Source organism: Erithacus rubecula (genome assembly GCF_903797595.1).
Source record: "Erithacus rubecula genome assembly, chromosome: 9".
NCBI lineage: Eukaryota > Metazoa > Chordata > Aves > Passeriformes > Muscicapidae > Erithacus > Erithacus rubecula.
This window is the reverse complement of record NC_136660.1, coordinates 9,695,566-9,720,571: the sequence shown is the minus strand read 5'-3', so window position 1 is coordinate 9,720,571 and position 25,006 is coordinate 9,695,566. Positions and strand designations below refer to the sequence as shown.

Here is a 25,006-nt window from a genome sequence, read left to right as displayed (position 1 = left end):
TTTTGTTTTTTTAATTTGGAGATTTTTTTTTCTTCTCATCTGTGTCTCGTGATGTTGAATGACTATTAACAATTATATTGAGATTGAGGAAATATATTGGTCTTCAGTAAATGTTGCTTCTCTAGAATTGATTTCATTTGTGGAGATGTTCTTCTGGGTTGGGTGAGAAGGGGTTGGGTTCTGTTTGTTTTTGCAGCGGGAACTCTTGCAATTGTCAGAGAAATTATCTTTTCATTGATCAGAGAATTGTGAAGGCAGGAAGACAGCTCTGCAGATAATCTGGTCAAACCCCCTCTCAAGCAGATTCAGGCTGTTCAGGACTTTTGACCTGAGTTTCAAATATTTCAAATGATGGATAGTCCAGGCAACCTGCCCCAACATTTTGCCATCCTCACAGTAAACCACAGTAAACCAGAGGTGTTTAAATGGAGTCTCCTGTACTTCAGTTTGGCTTCATCATCTTTTCCCTGGGCAACACTGAGAAAAGTTTATTTCTGTGTTCTGTGGTGTCTCCTTGGCATTTCTTCATATCAGTAAAATCCCTGCTACCTACAGCTGCTACCAGGGATTCTCTTTCCCAGGCTTTAAGAATGGATGAAAGCAAACTGCAGAAAGTGGAGGGAAAGGAGAGAGAAAAGCCTGGGACCTACCAAGAACAATCTCCAGGAAGGTGCTGAAGGAAGCAGTTCTTCCCTGGCACACCCAAATTATTTACTTCATTGATTCCCTTCCATAGCACTCTGGGACTCAGCTTATCAGCAGTGATAGATATAAAAAACTCTTCTAATTACTTGAAACTTTTTTTTCCTGACTCGAGTACATTTTGAAGTTTCAAAGGAAAAAAAAAAAAAAATCAGGATTGATGGATTTAATTTTCTGTGATACAGCTCTGGAGACAGAAGCCTTTATATTAAATTGTAAATCTTTGCAGATTGAGTTTGTTTAAATAAGGCATAATTTTGTCTTTAATATCTAGGAAAACCATTTTTTTATGAAGCCAAGGAGATATTTTTGTAGATGATGAAGATGAACAATTTTCTTGGGTTTATGATTACCATCAAAAGATAAGACTCTTAAAAAACATTGTTTGGAATACAAAAGTATTTTTACCTGTCTGACTGCTGAAATTAATGCAGATATACTTATTTATTTTATTTTTGTGTAATAGCTATAAGCTCTATAATGCAAGAAATATATTCTAAAATCAGTGGAATAATTTCTTAATTTAGAAGCCAAGATGGGTTTCAGTTTCTTGGTTGCTTGGTTTGATATTTTGGTTTTTTGGGTTTTTTTTCCCCTTTTTAACATTTAGCTTGTAATTAGGTTAAGTTGAATGATAATACCAGGACCTGATATGTCAAAATGGCTAAAACCAAACCTAAGGAATTAATTTTATGTTTTACATTAGATCATCTTAACCTGGGACTTTAAAATGCTGATTTCTAGCTTGGGTTTTACTGGACTTTTCCCCCAGAGGTATCTGCTTTCATTCATTTTGGTTTGGTTTTTTAACTTCAGAGGAATAATAGAACAAGTTAATGTGAACATGGATTTAAAACCTGTGGATTTAAATCAATAGTGCAATCTTTAAGAAGTTCAATAAGTGTATAAAAGAAAAGGACAGCAGTGTGTATTAATGTTATTTTAAGACTTCAGATGTTTAGTCATTGTGCTAACTTCAAGTTGGTACCACAGCTGTATTAATCTCTATTTTATCAGGGTCCATTTAAAGAAATTTATATTAAATCAAATAAAACCATTTTACTGTAAGTCCCATATGAATGCTTACAGATTGTTTAGCACAAAATAAATTGAAAGCAGTACCAAGTGCAGTTGATGTTTCTTTCTTTATGAATCTTGAAGTCAGACTTATATGAAGTAAATTAAGGGTATTTTAAACTACAAGTACATAGATTCCCTCACTTTATGCTGGTTATCCTAACAGTTTCTTTAAAATATTAGCAGGTATTTTGAGAGCTCTTGACAGGAACATATTTGGGTTGGAGAACTATGGGTTTTAGCTCTTCAAGTGGATGTATTAAGGCATTATTTTGTTACTGAATCTTACTTTTTCTCAGTAAAATGGAGCAGCACAGCTCTAAACCAGGTTCTGTGCGTTTACCATTTTTCAAAATCTAAGTATTGTTTTGTATCAAAAATATGCTATAAATCATCTTAGCAGGATGCAATCCAAATTAAATTCACCCTGTAGATCATTTGAGTAGTGGAGGGGAGTAATGGGGCAAAAACTTCTAAAAGGAAGAGCCAACATATTTCAGCAATAAGCAAAACATGATGAGGATATTTTTCAGAGCTGTTCTCTTCTGTTTAGAAACACACTGAGTTGGTAAAAATAAATAAAATTAATGAGTGTCTCATATCTAATAAATGTGAAAGGCAGTAAAGACAACCAAGAAGGAATAGGTTATTTGGTATTATTGGAAAAAGCAAGACTGGTCATTTTTTATTTCCTGATCTGTGTACTGACTTTTAAAGGAACTTGCTACATACAACTGGGTAAAAAAACTCATTAGTGGCATAAGTAAATGTATAATGGTAATGAGTTTATAGAGTAATTACTCCACTCATAGTATAAATATTTTCATATATCAATTTCAAGAACAAAAGTGAGATAAACTGTTTCACTGCAGGGCTGGTCTGACTTTTGAACAATCAATTTCTAGATAAATGGAGTTATTTAGCTGTGCAGTTATGAGAAGAGAAATGCCAGTAAATAGCAACAGTGGGAAAATATCAAGGGAGGCAATATTTTATTTAGAATAGTCTGTAACAAAGGGAATGAAGGTAACTTAGATGAGCTAACTCAGTTAATCCTAATAAAATAACTGCTGCATCATGGAGCACACCTTGGGCTGCCAAATTTTACCAAAAAAAGCAGTAAATTTGTGAGTGGTAATCTCTGTTGAGCTGTCTCTCTCTGTGCCACGACATAAAAAGTATTTGAATAAGATGCTGTGACATTATACTGAAACAACAAAGCCTTTAGTCTCTGAGGTGTTCAGAGAATTGAACAAGGTATCAAGAGAGGCAGAGGGAGGAGACTGAAGTGTGCAGTCAGTGAATTTTCTGACACTGAGACACAACTGACCTGTAAGTCCTAGAGACACTAGAGCTGTCTCTGTGACAGGTTGGGGACTGTGGCTGCAGAACTGATGGTCTCAAAGCCTTTTTTGGGCACACAGCTGGCAGCTGTACCTGCAGGTACCTGCTGTGCTGTTTGCAGCTTGGGATGCTCTTTCCAGAGGCAGCCCTGGAACAACTTCTGGTTTGCTGAGTGCTTTCCTCCTTCCCTGCCCAGGTGGAAAATTTCAGGGGAGTAGCAGGGGCAGGTTCCTTCCAGCAGCCCCTGTTTCTCTGCAGATTTGCTCCACACCAGCTCACAGAGTCTTTCCTCTGATCTCCTGTGGCACCACTGGCATTAAGGCCCTAACAAAGGAGAAAAACTGGTAAAACTCATGAATTAAATGGTGAAGCTGAGCATGTCTGGATAATGTTCCCATCCTGGCCTTGGCAGGGGTGTGGTTTGGCTGATAGCCACCACCAGCCTCAGAGGTCACTGGCACAAAGTTTTCCTCCTTGCTTTTTGTGTTTTAACCCCAGACTGTTGCACCTTGCAGCTGCTGACAGGAAGGGATTCAAAGGGTAAGAGGGAGGAAACGTGGGTGGAAGCAAAGCCAGTTTAATAGGGAAAGCAAAAGCCCTGCATGTGAGCAAAGCAAAGCAAGGAATGAATTCATCCCTTCCCATGCTCTGGCAGGTGTTCAGCCACACCCAGCAGGAGATGGCTGGGCAAGGCAGACACCATCACTCCAAATGTCACCCTCTTCCTCCTTCTCCCAGCTTTTTTATGCTGCTGAGCATGACACCATGTGGTTCCTGAGGTCATCTGGGGCCAGCTGTCCTGGCTGGCTCCTCTCCCAGCTCATTCTGCACCCCAGCCTCCTCAGTGGGGCAGTGTGAGAAGCAAAAAAAGCCTCACTACAGTGCTCAGCAGTATGGAAAATATCCCCAAGTGAATTATCATACACACATACATAAGTGTATTATCAACATTGCTTCCTGCACAAATCCAAAATGTAGCTCTGTGGCAGCTGCTATGAAGAAAATTAACTCGACTCCAGCCAGAGCCAGCAGGTTTCTATTCTTTGCTCCAATACACACATTATATCCCATTTCTAGGAAGGGGCTTGTATCCTGCATGACCATGGACGAAAATACGAAGATTTGCTCTTTTGTTACTTTGTATATCAATTTTTTAGAAGATCAATCTGAAAAGTAAAATTAGAATATCTTAATTTTCCTTGTAATCAATGTTTAATGTGTGTTTCGTTAACATAGCTTCACTTTATAAAAATTCTCAGTAATTTTTCTCTAAAGAAAAACTTAATGAATAAGTGAGCTTGACATTACGTGATTTCTGCTTCCTGCAGAAAATGATAAAGATATATTTATTTTATTACCCAAATGGCTTTGGAGTTTACACTGCCACCATCATTGCAGGTCTCTTGATAGCTTCACCCCGGAGAATTCCAGCCACAGGGAAGGCTGTGCTGCCCCTGCTGTTCCAGCAGCACTGGGAGGGATGGTGCTGTTCAGTAACAGGTGAAGGTCACTCAGGAGAGAGGGGTGGCTCCTGGAGCAGAGCTGCTGAGCAGGCAGCCTCTGCTTTTCTTCCTTCTAAAGGTTTTAGTCTTTAGAAATTAGTTCCTTTGAAATAAGACTGAATACAATAAGAATGACCTGTTCTGCTCCTTTTGTGTGTGTGTGATGGGAAGGATTTGGTAGCACTGTCTACAGGCAGTGTGAACTCTGCTGCCTTTCTTTCACCTGAATTCAGAAGAGAATTGTCAGGAACTCATACCTGAGTTCAGTTCAGTTGATTTATGATTAGGAATTCAAGAGAAGCAAATGGATTTGTCAAATTTCATAAGGATATCTTGTCAGAGACTAATTCTAATCCACAGAATGGTCTTAAATGGGGCATAATGACTTTCCTGATTGTTGGTTTCTCCTGCCATTATTTTGAAAATGGAATCAAGCAAGAGTCTTGTATGACCAGTATATTCTGGTAGCAAGTGTGTCAGATCTGTGCTGCCTGTTGGAGTTACTGTTATTTATAATATTCCAATTCTCAAATTTCTCTTTTTTGTTGGGCTTGGCAGGTGGTGGCAGAGCATGGGTGACTTCTCATGCAACTGCCTACTTTTGCAAAAAGTATTGAGAAGAGTTGAAAATTGTTCATTGAAATTTAGTAGGACCTTTAGTGAGCTCTGTTCTTTTCTGTGCATAATTTTGTCTTATATAGAAAATAACCACATTTCTAGTTTTCCATTGGAAAAAAGTTTCCATTTGCACAAATGAAAGATAATGTCACTGATGGGTCAGGTACCATCTGTAGTCAAGGCGTGTTTCCTGCAGCTAATACTCACTCTCTAGTCTGAAACAAGCTCATCCAAACCCTAATAAATTACAAATACTTTGGCTGGTGAAACTTCATTAAGTTGCATTAATAACTTGTGGACAAAGCCACTTGACTCCCTAGTGTCAGGTAGCACCTTTTTATGGCATAGGTTTTTTAAAGTCAAATAAGAAACTCATTCAGAAGACTAAATTTATATAGTGATATATATGCCATAATTTCCTTACAATACATAGAGATTTCCGAAAAAAAAAAATTCTACACAAGCCTAAAACTTACTGTACGATAGGGCAACTTTAAAGATTTTTAATTTTTTAGTCAGAAATTTTATAGATCTCCACAGAGTGGCCTGTTTGAATTTTAAAATTATTCTACCTCTGGATTTTAAATGATATTTAATATGCTAAGGAAGGGTTACTCTGAAAAATGTTCCTGTATTTGAACTTTGGCAGGCAATTACAATGCATGTCAAATTGCTCTTACCTCTAAAATGTGATACAGAAAATACAGTAGCAGGGGCACGTTTATCTCCTGCCATAAAGTCAGGGGACATCATTTGCTTAGACCATCTGGTAGTAGTTAGGAATATTTTAACAGACACCCCTGAGTGGCTCCAATTATTTTTTTCAAGGCAGGTATAAAAGCAGGTGCAAAGGAAATGAACAAGTACAAAGCTCACTGGATGACTCAGGGGTTTGAGTTCCTGGCAGTGCCACTCTGTCACTGTAGATAAACACTGGCTTAATGTGACCTTGAGCTTTTCAGGAGAGGAGTCTGTGGCAAGCAGTATTTAATGTAGATGTTATTACTAGACAAGTATCTGAATTCCTAGTGTGTATTTTAAATTTTGTCAAAAGAATTAAATAGAGAGTTTTTCTGCAATTTGAAAAATGATTCTGCAGGGCCAGGTTGGAAATCTGGCAGGCCTTTGCCATGATAAGCAAAGAATCCATTGTACTTCTGCCTTGGGTTTGGAAAGTAAAGTAATTTCTCTGAATATTTTTTGGTCCTACTTTTGAGTTTAGAAATATTCAATGTAATAAAGTGAAAAATGTATTCAGCAGTTTTTGAAAAACATCCAGAGTTCTGTTGCTTTTATTAAGTAGCTGGAAGCAAAAGATTTTAATGTTGGGCTTGTAACATTTGTGGGGAGGAAAGTGGGAAGAGACACATCCAGCAAACCTGTTAAGGCACTTAGGAGTGAGTTTGCACCTCTCCTTACAATTACCTCATTTGTTGTTATAATTGCCATCTTTAACAAATGGCCTCTTGAAGGGCATCAAACACCATGATACCAAATATAAATCTTACATCTTTTAGTCCTTTTTTATTGATTTCTTTTTTTTCTATCTAAGTCCAGTCTCTGGCAGATGCTTTCAAGAAGAGTTTTGAAGGGTTTTTATTTATAAAGATGGCAATCTTGGACAGGCATAATATAAAGCAAGGGTCTAGTTTTCATTTGTTTTTTCAAGTATTGAATATTGCTTTCATCTGTGCCTTAGCTGTGTGAGGCTTTGAATATGATATGAAATCACTTTCCACTTATTCAAAATCTTTCTCACAGCTGATGAATGCCATACATAATGAAAGTCTGTATTCATTTATCATCCATAGTAAATCATTGATCACAGGGGTGTCTTGTGGAAAAACCTAATCAAAGCTTTTCAGTTTTTCTGGTTGGTTAAACTCAAAACAGCAACAAAGTGATTGCTCAGTTAGTTGGTTAAACATTTGGTTTATTAGGGGATGCTCTCAGACAGTTCCTGAGGTTTTTTGTGGCTTGAAGATGCAAGTTTGTTGTTAAGGAAATTAAGGCAGACAGTGAAGGGAATTCTTATCCCTTGAAAAGCACAAAGCTCCTGTATTAGTCTGAACTGTTTATTTCTGTGTGGGTATGCCCCTAATGAACTTGATACTAGGTAACTATCAATAAAATATTTGTATGTCTTTGGATACAAAACCTAAGCAGGGTTTTAAGTGAATTTGGTAGTCTGGAACCATTATGTAACAATTCTGCTTAGGCTATGTGCATTGATTAAAAATATGAAACTTTCTTTTTTGTAAGGGAACACCTTCAAATTAAAGCAAATTGGTGTGTGGTTGAGGGAAAGGAAATTATCATTAGTTCAGGTGCTGTCATAGGTCCTGATGGCTTGAATGGCTTTACTAACACACCTTGTTAATTTTATTTCTTTTTATGACCTACCTTTTAGGAAAGATAAAGAAGGCAGACCATCTCTATCAGGAGGGAAATGATAATTCAGTAGTTCCAGCATAATTATGGATGAGGCATTTAAGTCAAATCCACATAACTCCTTTTCAAATGTTAAAAGCCTCATTTAGTTCAGTGGTTCCTGCAGAGGATTTACCAAAGTGTGCCCATTTAGTTTCTCCAAGTCTTAAGGATCCTGAAACACTGGAGTCAACAGATTAGCTGAAAGTTTTATTATCTAAATCTGGGCAATGTGTCAGGGTTTTGTAGCTGTGACCTCTACTCTTTATGCCATCTACTCTGAGAGCATAACAGTCCTTCCCTGTTTCAGAGAGCTGCACTGACAATTTACATACTGAAAAATACAGTGAATTGTACCAATCATAAATATGACTTTTTAAAGGTCTGGCTGTAATTTCTCCATGATGTTAGAATGTTTCAGCTGGCTTGGTTCTGCAGAAAATAATGCAAAAAAACCCCTTTCTTTACTATTCTTTGTCTGCCTTTCTGGCTACTTGCTCTACTTATTTTTAATAGTTACAACATTTTAAAAGAAAACTGACAGACTGGGGTTTTTTTTGTTTTCCTTTTAAAGTTGATGCAGTACAGTGTGTTAGAATTATACTATTTCTTTAAGGAAAGAAAAGCAAAGTCAGATACCTATCTTAATTCAATCACATAATAGATTGCAAGGTCTTAACAAAATCAAGTATGTTCAAACCCTGGTATGAAACCTTTATTATAGAGCAGGTAGCCTCTCTGTTGTGGGGATTATCTAAAATAAACTTTTTCAAAAGGAAAAGAAGAAGGAGAATAGGTGGAGGTGAGTATCCTGGATTATTGTTCAGGCTTTCCCATCTGAAGGGATTCACAAGAATGTTCAAGGAGAATGTCTTCAGTCAGCTCCTTATTGGATCCCCAGTTTGTTCTTTTTAATTCCATGCATTTATTTCACTTTAATTTAGTGTATTTTCATGTGTTTATATTGAATTTGGTTTAATTTTAGTTAGTAGGTTATATGTTGTGCACAGCATAGACCATAGGGGTAGAACTTTAAGGAAGGAGCTGTCCTTCTCAGAATAGATAACACTGAAATCATCAGGACATTTCTGCAATATAGAAAACCTGGCTTTGAGTCTCTGATGCTTCATTTTCACACCCAAAACTGAATGTGAAGCTTGCACCTCAAGTGGGTGCCTGGCCAGCAGACTGAAAACTATTGGTTTTCGCAAAGGGTTCATTTTCTCTCTGGCTTTGAGCTCAGTGTTCTCACTGGTGATTTGGTGGCCTGATCTCTGGAGCCAAGGAAGCTTCTTTTCTACTTAGACTGCCTACATGTGTTAAATGACAAGATATCCTGTCTGGCCCTCACTGTTAAGATTAATTTTTCTTCCTTTTTGAATAAAATCTTCACCTAATAACAATCCAAAAAATAAATATAAATTTCTGTGAGTTCCAGTTAAGGTCATTCTCATTGCAGGCATGGAAATCTATATTAAGCTTACCTGAAGAACAAAGGAATTATTTTTCATTGTTTACAGCACATTTCAGGCTAGACTGTGGGACAGCCCAATGGCCTGGTTTGCTATCTTAGTTTTATTGTATAACTGACTTTTTGACCCAGGACACAGTATTGCATTCTCTGTGTGAAAATAAACACCTGATCAAATTTATGGGCCATTAGAATATTTCTTTATCATGATCTTGGATTTCTCAGAGAATATATAAGAGCTGCAGTATGTTCTCTTATTGGCTTCTGACTGTTAGTACAGTGGATATAATGGTGTCAGGAGAAAATAATTTGAAACTGATCCACTGAGATGGATCATTCTAATTAATATCATCTTTGAGACTGCCAATTTGCAGTTTTACAAGGGGAAGGAAATGTGTGTTGATTTGGATTCACTGCAAAAATTAAATTTCATTTTTCATAGGTACTATTAATTCCATCTTTCAAATTGGATTACTCCTGTTGATGAGACTAGAATGAGATTAAAGGTTCATATAAGTTAATCTTTTGGGCACTGTGATACTACTTTTTTTTTTTTTTTTTTAATGTCACAAATCACCTATGGTCTAGGACATGCTTGTTTTCCTGATGTGTAGCCCTACAGTTTTCTCTTCTGTTGTAGCCTGTCCTTGAGATGCTAACTGTCATTTCAAAATTTTCATTTGAGATGAACTCATATATTTTACGTTTGACAAATTCTGGACTTTGTGCAGAGAAGCTGTTTCCTGCATACTTCATGGTCAGAGGCAATGTGATCACCACACTGGGGGCAGAAGGAGAATTGTTTCCATTTCAGGTGGATGGATAACACAGGGATGGGGATTCACAGCCATCTTTCACAGCCTCTGCACTCTGCTGGTGCCACTCCCTTTCCTGCATCCTGAACATTGCTGTCCCTTGAGAACTAATTATTTAGGTTTAATTGGGGTTTGGAGCTCCATATGGAAATGTTTGGGGAAAATGTAAATTGTGATGGCTTCTTGGCCATAAGTTTTATGTCCTACCCTAAGTATTTTAAGTAGATTCTCCCCTTTCTGCTGTCTTAAATATATTTTATTCTTCATCTTTGCTTATTGTGCAGTTTTCCCCACCCTCATCCCTATTCACTTTACTTTTTCAAATGTATCCATCCTCAAACCCAGGAAATTGGAGTGTTGTGTTATGAGTGACACAGTCATCTATTTGAAATCTCCCTTGGCTTCACAAGGTTGTACAAGAAACAGTTCTGGAAAATTCCCACAGAAAGTGTCTGTGACCTCTTTGACTAGAACATACATGTATTAATACTATTTAACTTCAGCAAAAAGAATGAAAAAATTAATTAGGTCTCATACTTTACTTACTCATACTTTGCTTACTTTTTAATACTTAGGTGCAAATGTGCTTAAGAAGAAAGGTAAAGAGCCCTCTCACGAGGAATGAGAGATGTGTTTCTGTGTGCATGTTTTCACACAGAGGTCATTGTGGCTGACTTCACAAAGTGCAATCCACAATGCAGTTTGTTACTGGTGACCTTAAAAAATCATCTGGGAAAGTACATTGCCAAAAAAAAGATGTGAAGAAGACATGATGAGATAATCTTAGTTGAATTTAGCACTTACCAGTTAGGGCTAGGCTGTTTGCAAGCATTTTAGCAGCTGCAGATTAGCTTTACCTGTGCTTCTCTTTTCATACCATTTAATCTGAAGGATTTAAATAATTCCATTCATACAGTACAATCCTGTTGACAGTTTTGGTCTAGAGCCTAGACAGACACACTCATTTGGGTGAAAATCTGAATGTAAAATAGAGAATTCCCTTTTCATATATTTTGCAAAGAGGCTGCAATTAACACCACTTTTAGACCCCTTTGCCATGGTGCCCTTAAATCCAAACCTGCTGATGCAGTGCAGTGCTTCAGCAGAGGAGCCATTCCTGGTGCTGGAATGGATCTTAGGCTGTCCTTTCCAGCCTTTGCTGCATGGCTCCCATATGCAGGTCAGTGCTCTTGCTTCACTGTAAGCAATATCTTATCCAGGTTTGATTTTTTTAATATTTTTTCTCTCTCTTTTTTTTTTTTTTTATAGTATCTCTGATAAATATTTGTTTGCCTCAGAATCAAGTGATCATTTCTGAAACCATAAAGTGCCCCTAAGCATTTCACAAGGTTTCTCTGATTACTCATGGCTTTTTTAATGCATCCATAAATATGTATTTGGTCATTCACACTGCATATGGTGATTCTGAGTGACCTCATTTGGACTTTCCTGAGTTTGTGTGTGTGTGTCACCAGTGCTGTTTCAATAGGATTTTCTGAAGGGGGTTGTTGTGCTTTCTGCCATAGAGGTGTGATACCAAGGAGCAGCATGTGTGCATATTACATCTGCCTATTTAGGACAGATGGTAGGTACTTTAGCTGAGATTATGGGATGCCACAGCATGATCAACTTTTATCATATTGTAGTATTATAACTGTCAAATGTATATTCTGCTAGGCTTAATGACTTAACATGCAGAAGTTTTAATTCAGTGTCATAATGGCAGAGTAGTTATTGTTATTATTTCCTTTCTTGGATTTAAAAAAGAACTTGTTAAGAGAACTAGAAGACTTAGTTTTTAAAGCCCTTCCAGGACATACCACTCCATGACTCTCTCCTCACATGTTTTATGACAAGCAGTTTAAGATAAAGGGTTTTAAGTCTGTAATATGGTATTTATAACCAAGGCAGGTGCAAATGTGTGTCAAAAAGTCAATAGAAAAGGCTCATAGAAAGGCAAGAATCCCCACCAGTGCAGGTTGTACTTAAGCTTTGGTATGAGGTCTGCCAACTCCTCTCAAGACTGTGAAGAAGAGTTTCTTTTTGATGTGAAGCAGCTTGTGCTGTTTCCTAATTAGAGGCAAAAGATGCATGTAGTAGTGTCTGAGTATATGTGGACTTCTTCAGTTTTTCTGACTAGTGGACAGTTTTAATTAATAGAACATTTTTTCCTTGACCCATAATTTATGACTGCTGTCATGAGATCTGAATGAAACAAAACCTGAACAGGTTTTTTAACTCAATTATTTTATAGACAGGCAAGTACTGGGAGGCAGTTGATCTCCAAAGTAGTACCTCATATCCATCAGGGCAAAAGGCCAAAAGGGAAGTTTTAAAATAATATGTGTATGGGGTTTAAAGTCTTTTACTTACTGTAGATTTTTACTACGTTTTTGGGTCTGATGGGAATATAATTTACATATTTGCTCACAAATGTTCTTACAAAACCCTGAGTCAGCACTGGTGAGAGGCATTTTTCATTGAACCATTAATTTATTAAACCAAAAGCATATTAAAATGCAACATTTAGAGGCAGCTTGAGTAAAAACACTGTGAAGGAGCAGGTAACTTCTTCTCCCAACATTATCACATCATTCAAGCTGCACTTGTCAACCCTAATGAAAGGTGGTGATGCTGATTTGAGCATATTGCTTATGTGATGTGCAAGAGCTTTGGGAGATAAGGAATCCCTGTTGCTATCATTTATAATTAAAGTGTCCATCACTTTCCTCTGAAAAACTGCTTGACGAATAAATAATTAAAGATCTGATTCTGATACACTTAGTTGAAATGAGACTTCTGAGAACAGTTCAAAAGCAGTAAATGGAATTTCTTCAAAGTGAGGCTTCAAGATAAATAATAGTATTACCGTCTCAGTCAAAGCCAGTTCTTGTTTGTTGAGGCAGGAGGGCATTCTGGTTTATGTGCTTTAAAATCTAATCTCACAGGCATCTTAAACTTCCTGCTTGCAAACAATGCCTGATGATGTCTATCATTTTATCTTTTAAGCACAGCATAAACTGGTATTAAAATTAATGTCCAGCTATCTGTTCCCTGCTTTTTCAGACTAGATAAATTGTCTGTCTCATGGCTTGTGCAGTATGGAAGCTTTATAAAGTGCTATGTTACCTAAAGAGTTTATTTTATTTTGCAATGTGTATTTTATACAGGTTTTTTCCTTTGGTTGTTTCACTGAATTGATATTTAAAAGAACGGTTACGCTAAAACAATGTTTGTTTTCATAGTTTCTAAAACAAAAGGTTTGAGGGGAAATTTTTTTTGACCAGCTTCCATTGTGTCCCATGCTCCCATTAGAGTGGAAATAACTTGCATTGTAGATATGCGAGTCCCTGGCAGCGTTGGCAGGGGTTTTTTGGTGCCTTAAAATTAACCTTTTACTGCCGCATGCGTATGTTTGTCATTTATCCCCTTTTCCCCAGGTGCAAAGAGGGCTACCAAGGCGTCCGCTGCGACCAATTTTTGCCGAAAACCGACTCAATCTTGTCAGATCCAAGTACGTCCAACGTTTTTCTTCTATTTCAACGCGTGCTGGAGCTGCTCGTGCCTGCTGGGATGACCCTTTGCCTGTAGTCAGTGTTCCTGCTGCAGATGGGAGCAGCCAGGGGATAAATCCACAGCATCCTTATGGCTTTTGCACATTTGTGTTTCCCTGCTTTTGACTCAACAACAAATAAAATTGCGTAGTCTAAAAGGAAACCCAGTACAGGGTGCAAAGTGGCTCCTTCAGAAGGAAGTAAATGCACATTGTGTGGCACTAAAGAGATTATAATCTCCTTGGGAACACTTTATATCAGTTTGCATGAAAGTTAATTATTTTGCACTTTTGCAAGTGACTTTTTGTCTATTTGCATAAATAACAAAGCTGTATTTTCAGGTAGTAATGTGGAGATAAAGTAGCTTTCTATTACACTGGCCAGTAAATGTCAGAATAATATCTTCTCTTACTCCACTGTTTCCCTTTCTAAATTCTCTTGATTGATAAAAACAAGGCCAAAATATTATCCAATATTATTTTTTTGAAGGGGAATCTATTTAATTATATTTATCTTGTATTTTTAAATGAAGTGACGTACAACAAAGGGTCATATCCAAGCTCTTGGTTTTGTTCATATACCTGGAAACTGTAACATATTAAGTCTTCTGATTTTGGATGCTCTTTAAAAGTAGATTTGAGTTGTTTTGTTTTTTGAAGAACAACACTTGTTTTCCTAGTCTTTGTGCTTTTTAATTTATTTTCTTGTGCTTTTCCATGTGAAAACCTGTTTCCAAAGGCACCTGTTGCTTTGTAGTTCTCTGTATTGTGGAGCTCCCATTACAGTCTGCTTTGTGTTTGATTTATTTTCTTCTTTGCTTGACCTTTAATGGTAAAGTGCAGAGCTTGTGGAGAACAGATTTTACCTCAGCCAAGTTTTATGTGCATGTGTCAGTAGAGAAGCTGTGTATATGTCAAAGGAAAGGGTAGTTTGTATCCTAAAAGTGTGGTAAAGGACAGGGTGGTATCTGTCTGACCTGGTTTTCACAGAGGACTGGCTTTACTCTCTCAGGAGTAGAGGTTAAATCCATGCAGATACAACACAAAACCCCAAAAAGGCTCCCAGATTAAGCTGCATCTAACAAGACCAAAAGCCCCATGGTGTTTATCTGGTCCAGATAGAATTGTTGTTCCTTTCTTTGTGTTGGTTGCACAGACTTGCTTCTCTTTATTGGGAAGTGCTTACTGCTGTTGGGCTCTGGCTTTATTGTTTCCAGAGCTTTTTTCAGCCACATGATCCTGCTCAGTGAGCTAAAGTTCAGCTGAAACATCCTTTTTCCACCTCCTGAAAACAAAAGCCATTTTTCTATTTTGTCCAGGGTTTCTTTCAAAATTATATTGTTTAGAATATGCAAAGAGAGGGGGCTTTGGCTTGACATTGTCATGGATCCACTGGACACACCCATGGCCCAGCAGGAGCCTCTCTTTTGGTATGGATGTAGAGGGTTAATGTAAGTTAGGTGCATTTCTAGTCAGTTTTGAAATTTCACTTATATTTGAGTCTCATCTCTTTTCAAAAGAGAAAGAGACAGGTCCATTTCAGGTCCATTTCTCTGTGTTGGCATAATGTGATATTTTTGTGTGTGTGTGTGCACATGTATTTGTTCTGAGGATGTTGAGCCTGGAAGGAAGATAATTTAACTTTCTGCTGCAGCTGGACAGTGACAACCTTTTGTTCAGGAGTTAAATCAGTAATGTAGTTATCTTCCTTCTGGAGAGAGAAAAAGAATTAATACCACACTGATAAGTAGCACTCAGTGGCAGAAATGTTTGTTATTTGCATAACCTGAGGAGTGTAAAATGTATTTCACGCAGTAGTCAAGCACAGTGTTATCATCTTCAAAGGCTCTGGGTTTGCACTGCTGAAACTGAGGTTTGTTCTTGAATATGTTTGGATTAAAAGAGAATGACTGGAGGGTGAATTTGGAGGTGGCTTCAGAAAGAAGCTATTTTTTTTTAAATGCAACGTTAAATTTCCAAAAGCTGAAAAAAATGTGATTGAGAGCTCTTTTGTCTGGGCTGCACACAGCCAGCACTGGCTGGTGTCAGTCAAGCTTTATGAAGAAGTCCAGCAGGGTGTTCCTGGTAGTGAATGTGCTGCTGATGACACATCTGCTAACATTTAGCTTATTTGAAGTTTACATGCATGAAATACTGAAGCAACGTTTTTGTCTTACCTTGCCTGTGATACCACAGGTTGTATTTTCAGAATATACCCTTGTCATGACTGGGAAGTGAATCTACACTTCAGCCACTTGGTAAATAACAACAATTTTCTTATAGAATTGTTGCTGATGTACATGGGCCAAAGCATCTTGTTTTTTTTGGTCCTTGTTTTCTTAAGTTTGTTTTTTTTTTTTTTTAAATAGCCTGCTAAAACAAACCAAGCTTGTTCAGCATAGCTACTATCTGCATATTATTTGAACAGTGAAAAATAGTGTGTTATGGCCTTGCAATATTTTTAACACCAGCTTCTTACCTCATTCTAGATGTATGTTAGGCAAGTCTTGACTTTACATCACACATATTAATACAAATCATATAATAATATGAATTAATACATGCTAGATCATGTATGTGTAGTTTAGTTCAACCAACTGGTAAAAGGTATTTAAGATTCTGTTTTCAGAAAATGCTCTTGAAACTACCTGATGGTGTTTCAGAGTTCCTAAATTAGCATCCATGTCTTTTTGCAGTTAAATCTGCCACCTGCTACCTTCCTTCAGCTCAAAGATGGGATTAAAGTCCTAAGAAAAAAAAAATTGCACAATACATTCCATGCACAGGCTTTTTGACTGGACCTTTAAGCATCACAGGTGTAAGAGCTTCCACTTCCCTTAATATCTCTACTCTTAACAAGGTTTTCTGGCTATAAGAGAAACTTTTTGAAAAAGAATCCAAACCCATCCAAACACAAGTAGTTTGAGCAGTTTAGTAATTTTGGAATATGAGAGAAACTTGCATAAACCATGGGAGCTTCAGACACCTGGGAGCCTAACAAAATTAATAATGTCACCAAGAGGGGAAAAGGCTGCATGGCAAAGCCACCCAGAATCACAGAATCCTGCCCAGAGGAGGAGATCTGTCAGTCTGCTAACATTGTGCAGGACAAGTCCCTGAAATTCTCTCAGTCAGCTTCTCCATTATGTGGATGAAATAATAATGGGACAAAAAGAGCAGAAACAGCAGTCACATGCTGGAAGGAGAGGACAGGAGTATATTTAGAATGTTATTTCAGCTTTGTCTGGGCTAGCTCCTCTATAAATACAGCTAATGGCAATGGTAGAACACTGATATTTTCAGCATTTTAAATGCAACCTTAATACAATTTCATGTGCACAAAATTTTTTTACAGTTCTATGTATCTCCCCATCTATAGGATTAGGAATTTATTTAGGACATAAATTGTAGAAATGTACTCCAGTTCTGTCCTTTATAGTGTTCTGGAGTAGATCTGCCTGCCCAATGAGTCCTGAAAGGTAAGTTGTATGTAGGCCACAGATATTTCTTTTAGTCAGCATTTATACTGAGGCAAAGTAATACCTTTAAAGCTTTGACTGTTCTGTAAGCATATTCCAAAGTGGGGACCAAGGCATTAAAAATTAGTTTATCACATTTACCTCATTTTACCAAATTGCTCCATTTCACCTGCAAGTATATTTTTCTTAGCATGGGAAGCTACTTTTCTATGCAAAATGACATATTTCAATTTTATAATGTTCAGTATTAATTTTGTACTTACCATATTACCATTCAAGTTGTCCCATTTAACTCAGAAGGCTGAGTAAAGAGGGATCCCCTATGAAATATTGGGAATGTTATCCAATCCTTTTGAGGAATAAATGCATTATTTCCTAGAAGAATAAAAGTAGGCTGGAAAGCTTATAGGTCACCAGACCATGCTCCTGCTGTTCCAGTCAACCCCATCATGTAATTTCTTCTGTAATCTGATCATACTTCACTGTGAGCCATTTGTAATTGGTGTGAAGCAGCCACTGGACACAGGGTTTGTTTAGCATCCCTGCTCTGAGGATTTCAAGATTTTTCAGCTTCCAGATAAAGCTTACACCGAAATCTGTCAATACTGTACTTCCTTAAAATGCTTCATTTCAACTTTGATTTTTTTCTGGTTTTTTTGGATTCCATGTTTTTATGCTTCAGGTTTGTTAAACTGGCTTTTTCAAATGTCAGAAGCCTTCCTACTGAGTGGGATATAGCCTGTGGTCTTCTAACACTTTAACCTGTGACAACATGGCACACATGTTTCTCTTTGAATCTCATCAAAGAGAAACCTGCAAGTGTCATGTCTGGAACCTGCAGTTGCTCATTCTTAGATTGCCTCTTTCTGTAGCAAAGGATCAAACTCCCTCTTCTGGAGGACTGGGACTTTAGATAAGAAAAAGCAACTATAGATGGGTTAGAAATGAAAAAAATATATTCAAAGCCCCAAGACCCTCACACTAACATCCTAAAAAAAAAAAAAAAAAGCTCTCCGAGAAAACCCACAAAATTCTTAGGCATTTCCTTTTATTTTTCTAGTTTTGTATATGTAAGATCATAGGATAATTTAGGTAGAAAAAGAAGTCTGGAGAACTCAGAAAGTTCAGCCTCCTGCTTTAAGCAGAGCTGGCTTTGAAGTCTATGCTGCTGCACTGGGCACCACAAAGGTGTTTTGCAAAGGGGCTCTTATTAAATAGAGGATAAAGAGCATCACCATTGTGAAATATCTCTAAAATATATTTTCATGTAATTTGAATACATAAAATGAAACTTGTGCCCCTTACTGAATGATATTCTAGGGCCTGAATATTTTTTTGTGAATTCTACTTAGCCTTCTGAATTTGTCAAAATTCTTTCTGAATTTGCTTTTTTTCTCCTTTTTTTGATTTCTAGAAGGCATAGGAGAAAATTAGATTTTACTGTTGCAAAGACTTCAAAGGTTACATGAAAATAGGAGTAGGAGACTACCCAGAGGTGGATATCTGAATTTTGTGGAGGGCAAGTCCTTCTTAGATAAATTTAACGTGGGACTTATTTAATCCCAGAAGGAACTTTAGAAATCTAGATCTAACTAAATTTTGTGGCTTAATTTAGTCTTAAAAAAGAAAGGGTTTTAAGCCCCTCTGTATTAATGATTTTATCTGTTCAAGATAGCATGTTAAACTTTTACAAAAATGAAGTAATCAAAAGGTGGTATTTATTGGCTTGTAAAATTAGGGCTAAAGATGTGGTGACTGCAGTTAAGGGAAGTCACCAAAAATGCCAAGTCAGAAGAAAATCTGTTAGCCTCCATCAAGTGGTTCTGACATTTCTCTGAGCTGCAGTCTCTTTATAAAGGTGCATAACCAGAGTTCCTGCAGTTCAAATGCATCACAAATTAACCTAGATTAGTCCTGATGCATTAATGGATTGAAAGGGAGGGATTGCCTTAATTGGAATAGTAATGAAGAAAAGCAACACAGTATCTCCAGAAGTTTCAATGAGTTTCACTGAGAAAAGATGCCTCAAATGAGAGACAGGCTAAGGAACATGAAACATCATCAAGGTAAAATAATAAAGAAAATATATCTCTGGGGCAATGAGGGACATATTTTCCCTCTTTTTTGATCAGTTGTAAAGACCTTGGGGTATGGTCAATAAAAGAGGATGTGTTTTCAAATTTGAGTTTGTATGGAAGCTGTAAAATTTGACTTTCTGTGAATAGTGTGAAACTTCTTGATTCATTTTGTTGCTGGTTTTGTCTTCTGCTCCTTAAAATAAGAACTTGGGGTTTGCTCTGCAGAGCTGGAATGGCATGTTCCAAACTAGAAGTGCTACATTAGCAAAGCTTCAGTAAAAGTGTTCACCAGTGATAACTGGAAGCATGGATGTGTTCATTATCAGAATGTCCTGCAACATTAAAGTCAAAGAGAGATTAATTGAAGTCACAAATCTACCACTAATGCCATAGGCAAAGAAAATCACTACCAGGTTTGATAGTGTTATTTCATACAATCCTAAAAGCAAAATTTAAATTAATAAGAAACACCTAATAATATTTGATTTTATGGATAAGATAACAGTGGCTTGTACAAAATGTGCAGTATAGATATTTTTGAGTAATTTTTAAAAATTTCTTTTTTCTCTGTTGGTACTGCAAAATTGATTTTCAAAATCACAAGGGGAATCCTCATTTTTCTAATGGGTGGAGGGTATTGTGAGTTCATTCATCTTCTAAATTTGTGTTGCACTTTTCAAGTCAAAACAGAAAAATAGTGCACTCATGTTAGACCTGTTGCCAAATATTAAGCTGAATTGCTTTCATTAATTTTATGTGCAATAATGGAAGTGGTTTTTTCCCCTACTTTCTTTGAATCAGCAGTCCTTTTAGGAAAAAAACTCAAACCAGCAGTGGATTTACACAACTATTCCCCACACCTTCTGTCTTTCTGGAAATATTAGTCGGGGTTTAAAATTTATTTCCATTTAATATTTCAGGTTTAAATTGAATGTCAGCCTAAATTAATATAGATTTTTAATTAGGAATTAGTTGAAATAACATTGAAATAAAAAGTCATAGAAGTTTATTTGGAAAAATAGAAAAATTCAATCTGAATTTGACCAAAATCTTTCCATTAGTTTTAAAGGAACTTTATTTCCTTATTCTTCTCTGTTCATCTCTTCTCCTGGAGGACAAGAATGCATCAACATCTGGTAACTCAATATTGTTTTATTTTCAAAACATTTAATTTGAAACATTCAATGTTTTTGCCATGGCTTTTAGGTCATAGATAGTCTGGAATTCAGCTTGTGCATCTCTGCAGACATTCCTACAAAGAAGCTGGAATCAGGCAAATGCAATATCTTTGACAGCAGGGAAAAATCTCTAAGCAAACCTCAAAACTACTTGTTTCCTTCTTCTTTAAAAATTACATGTATGTGGCAGGATAATAATGAAATTGAACAATGCATTTTACATGGAGTCAGTACAAATCCCAAGGAAGAAAGGAAGTGGGATCTCTAGCAATACAAATCCCAGCCAACAAGAAGTTTTCATCAGCATTTTTCTGTAAGCCTCAGTTGTTATAAATCAAAAAGGAAACCAAAGCCACCTCTTGCAGAGGAGTTTGAGGGCCACCTTTCCCAACTGCCATTCATCTGTGAAAGGTGGGACTTGTCTGGTTCCAGAATTTCTGCACAGAAACAAGCACCTTCTGAAGTGATGAGCCTCTGAAGCAGCAGCCCCTCCCTCCCCTCTTACAAACATCTCATGATTTCCTAAATCTGCTGTTGGCTATTCCGTGTCCGGAAAGCTGCAAGTGCAAATATAGTTGAAGTCTATGTTCTGTGACACCCTGGAAGCCTCTAATTTTGCCTGTTGCCCTAAGTAACCAACTTTTCCAACTTGAGCACTCCTCTACTGACAACTTGTTACTGTTGGTGTCAGTCTCCCACAGTTTTTTCAGAAGGACTTCTCTGATTTTGCCTGGATGGATAAGGTGCAGTCAATCACTGATGTATCAGATCACATTTTCAGACCTCCTAAGAGGAAAATTCAGCAGCACAATGACCTCAGTTCTTCATGCTCAGGGAGAAAAGTATAAGGAAAGATTGGCCATCATGAAATGACATATAGGAGAATTGCACAAACCACGACTGTAACTTATCTGAAAAACATTCATTTTGTTGAATTCTTGTCTTTGTACATTGGGTACTCAGTTGTCCAAGAGGATCTTACTTTAGCAATACTATTTCACTTTACATCACACTTCTGAGGTTGAATTCTTCATGGTTGGTTGAGATGGCATGATATAGGTTTCTTTAGGATGTCATTGCCCATTGCAGGAGCTAGTAAGGACACATGGAGAAGAGATGGATTTCCCTTAGTGGTAGTTAATCCTATGTCTTTGAATGTCTGTGTTAAATCCAAGTCTGAATAGAATGTTCTACCATCTCCTATGAGTGGTTCTGCATTAAAAGATTCTAGTAAAAAATGCAGCAGTGTGGGGGCAGAATATCCTGCAGCTGTGGGGTTCCTCATATTGTCATCTGTCCAGTCCAGAGTACAGGTCTATGACTTTAAGTAGTGAACAGCAGGAAGACAAATCCTGCTCTGCACAAGCAGAAAGCTCAGGGTAAGTCCAACACACACTCACTCTCTTGAGAGTGAAACCATTAAGGCTCATCCATGAGAGCTAAAGTTTCTTCCAAGAGGATTTCTGCTGAGTGTGCTGATCATCTTCCCAAAATGAATACCTTGGAAGAGCCTCTGTGCTCTTAGCTGGTCTTCACTCATTGCATTAAGTCCTTACTCCATTCCAAGGATGCTCATTAAGGCAGTTATTGTTTCACGATTGAGCTAATATAAACAATCTCTGCTCATGAAGGAAAACCAGGAATAAGTATTGTTCAAAATTAAAGCAGTGAGTGCTCTGTGTTGCTGCTAAGACCAGATTCTGTGAGGGCAATGTGTCTGCGTGCATACCTGCCCACGAGAATGGCAATCTTACTGAAAACATTATGGGCCAGTATTACTGTGAGTTTGATTACCACATCAAAGCTATAATCTTTTGCTAAGAATAAAAATAGTGCTGAGACTTCTGAAGGCATTTCCAGGCTCATTTCTTAGGCCTAACATAAAACACTTATATTTAGCAGTAGGGAATAGCTTCTGGTTAAAACTTTACTGTGCAAACCCAGCAATTTATGTAACTATTATTTCATGGATCAGAAAGATCAAATTATAGAATCTTGATCTCACTGGGACTGGTAAGCTTTTGCTAATGAATCCTTCAAGGTTGCATTGTCCTCACATGACTTTATGCCATGTATGACTACTCTTTTCTAGTGGGTTTGGTATCAACCATTAGGGAGTCAAAATTGCCAGCCATGAGCATATGCATTTATTCTCTTCAGTGGCAAGTTTGCTCATGGCAGGAATTTCTTAAAGACAAGCCAGGTCAGTGTTGTCTCAGAAGCAAACCAAAGAGCAGACTCAAAGAGGCAGTTCTTGATGAGACTGGAGGACCAGATTCACTTCCAGCCTTTTCTTTATATTTCTATAAGTGACTCTTCTCTCTCTGATGGTCTTTGTTACCACCCAATATTTGCCATGTGCTTTTGCTGTGGTTCCTTTCCAGGCTGTCACTCTATGTGGCTTTTACTCCTGACACAAAGATTTGAGTCCTGTGTTTCCAGTCTTCCAGATGAATGTCTTAATCACAAATAGCTTTTCACAGGCTGTCTGCTCTGTCTCATGTAGGCTTCCCTTTCTTCCTTATCTAAAATGTTTGCTTTTCTTCCATAATGGATTAAAAAATATATAATTTGCTGTTCAATTTAGTATCCAAAATGTTCCTTAAATGTTTACAATGAACAGATGTCCACATTTAGTTTTGTTTCCCAAGGAGTTGGATACAGGGAAAGGTTAATACCTGATGATTAGGAGAAAATATCCACCGTGTGGTCTTTTTGTGAAAAGCAACATCTAAATTTAACTTGGATTCTTGTTTTGTTTGCTTTTAGTAAAACTGAATTTTTCTTCAAAAAAAGGTTGCATTTTCCATACAGATTATTTTTATGTGTCTCAACAGTGCTTTTATTGTGAAAGCTTTTTCAGGTTCAGAAGGAACCTTATCTGGTATGGGAATAAAAGCACAGAATTAGCAGATAACAGAATACTTGTCCATGACAGGTGAAATACAGGTTCAAGTCCTTGACCTGATTCTGCTGTCTTGCAGGTGAATGCCTAGATCACAGCACAGAAAAGGGAGTGGGTCAGGCAGTGTCTTTTTTTTGGGTCTGTGGTTGTAGATTTTTTTTCCCAAGAGAGAAAGACTGAGCTTTTTCTGCTATTTCCCAGCTAACCCTAGTGGTGAGTTGGTAAATTTGAAATTTCTACCGAATTTCTACTGTAGTAAAATGTGGATTTTTACAGTACAGCCCCTATCCTAGATAGAGCACAACACAGATTTTTGCCTTAATGCTCATCTATATTACAGAAGATGCTGTGATTTACAAAATGTAAGACTTAGTTCTCAATCCTGAAAAAAATCCTGGTGGGCATCATTTCTCAAGATAAATACTCTATAAAAGATGTTGAGCAGATTTGAAGCATCCAGGTGAATTATTTGCATTAATGTGTGGTTTATATCATAAGTTTACTGTTTTCTTGATAATGAGATGGCTCTGGATTTAATGAGTCCTTTTGAAAGACTTTTTCTAGAAGCTGAGCAGCTCTGATGTGGGAGCCTGGCTGACCCTGAATGGTTCCATCTGCATCTGGCAGACAATGCAGTGCCCTGACAGGGGAAGAGTGTCCTTTTGAAGGAACTCTGTGGAGAATATAAATATGTATATATGTTAATATATATAAATGCAAAAGGTATTTTTGTTTCTGTGAAGACTTTGTGTTCCAGTTTAATCTAGCTGTCTTTGACAGTTTGTACTCCTATTAATACCGTATTAATTTTTCTGTCTTTATCAATCTCAGCAGCCCTTGTGGTCAGGATTTGTTTAGTGTTCAGTAACTATTCAAAGATTTAAATGCTTTTAAAGCCTTAAAATACAATCTGTACACTTTTGGAGAAAAGATTACTTATTTCAGGAGAAACTGAGTTAAAACATATGTGTAGATATCTGGAGAACCCAAAGTAAAAAATGCTGCTTACCAATGCCATTCTCAGTAATTTACTATTTGTTTTATGGTGACTAAAGCCTGGAGAAAGGGAGCTCTGGAGAGACCTCATCACTCTCTACAATTCCCTAAAAGGGGGCTATAGACAGGTGGGGTTGGTCTCTTCCTCCAAATAACAAGTGACAGCACAAGAGGAAATGGCCTCTGTTGCAACAGGGGAGGTTTAGGTTGGATTTTAGGAAAAGTTCCTTCACCAGAAGGGTGGTCAAGCATTGGAGCAGGCTATCCAGGGAAGTGGTGGAGTCTCCATCCCTGGAGGTGACAAAAAGACATCTGGAGGTGGTACCTGGGGACACGTTGTAGCAGTGGAGTTGACAGTATTGGGTTAGTGCTTGGGCTTGATCTTGAAGGTCTTTTCCAAACTGAAGGATTTTGTGATTGTGTGACTCTGAGGGGCAATGTCACTGCATGGGTTTGTAAGTAGAAGATGACAAGTTGTGCCCAGTTGGGGTGGTGATAAGGACACTCTCTTGAGGTGTCAACAACTATAATAGTGGTTGCTAAATATAGGGATGCATCTGCTTGAGAAGATCATGACCCATTTCAGTTGGTTCTTGTTTTTTGAGCTTTCAGTGCCTTTGAAGGTACATTCAGGGTAACCTATTTCTCCCTCCAGGACTTCTTTCCTCAATCCTGCATTCGCAGAAAACTCTTGACAGAAGTTGTTGTGAAAGCAGCAAAAGCTCCACCTGATTTTTCATACCACACTGCACATGTATGAATAAAGATAACCTTAACTGTAGTAAATGAGTGAGATATACTTTCTTGCCCCATCAGAGATTCATTAGAATATGGCAAGCTAAGCAAAAGCCAAATTTA

At 37.4% G+C, this 25,006-nt stretch overlaps 1 protein-coding gene across 1 annotated transcript in view; it reads left to right on the top strand.

Moving 5' to 3' along the window:
* Positions 1–25,006, top strand: part of NRG3 (neuregulin 3) — a 337,142-nt gene that overhangs the window by 227,854 nt on the left and 84,282 nt on the right. Inside the window, 1 exon segment of the mRNA XM_079312184.1 lies at positions 13,400–13,473. Within this exon segment, the coding sequence (XP_079168310.1) occupies positions 13,400–13,473 (74 nt within the window).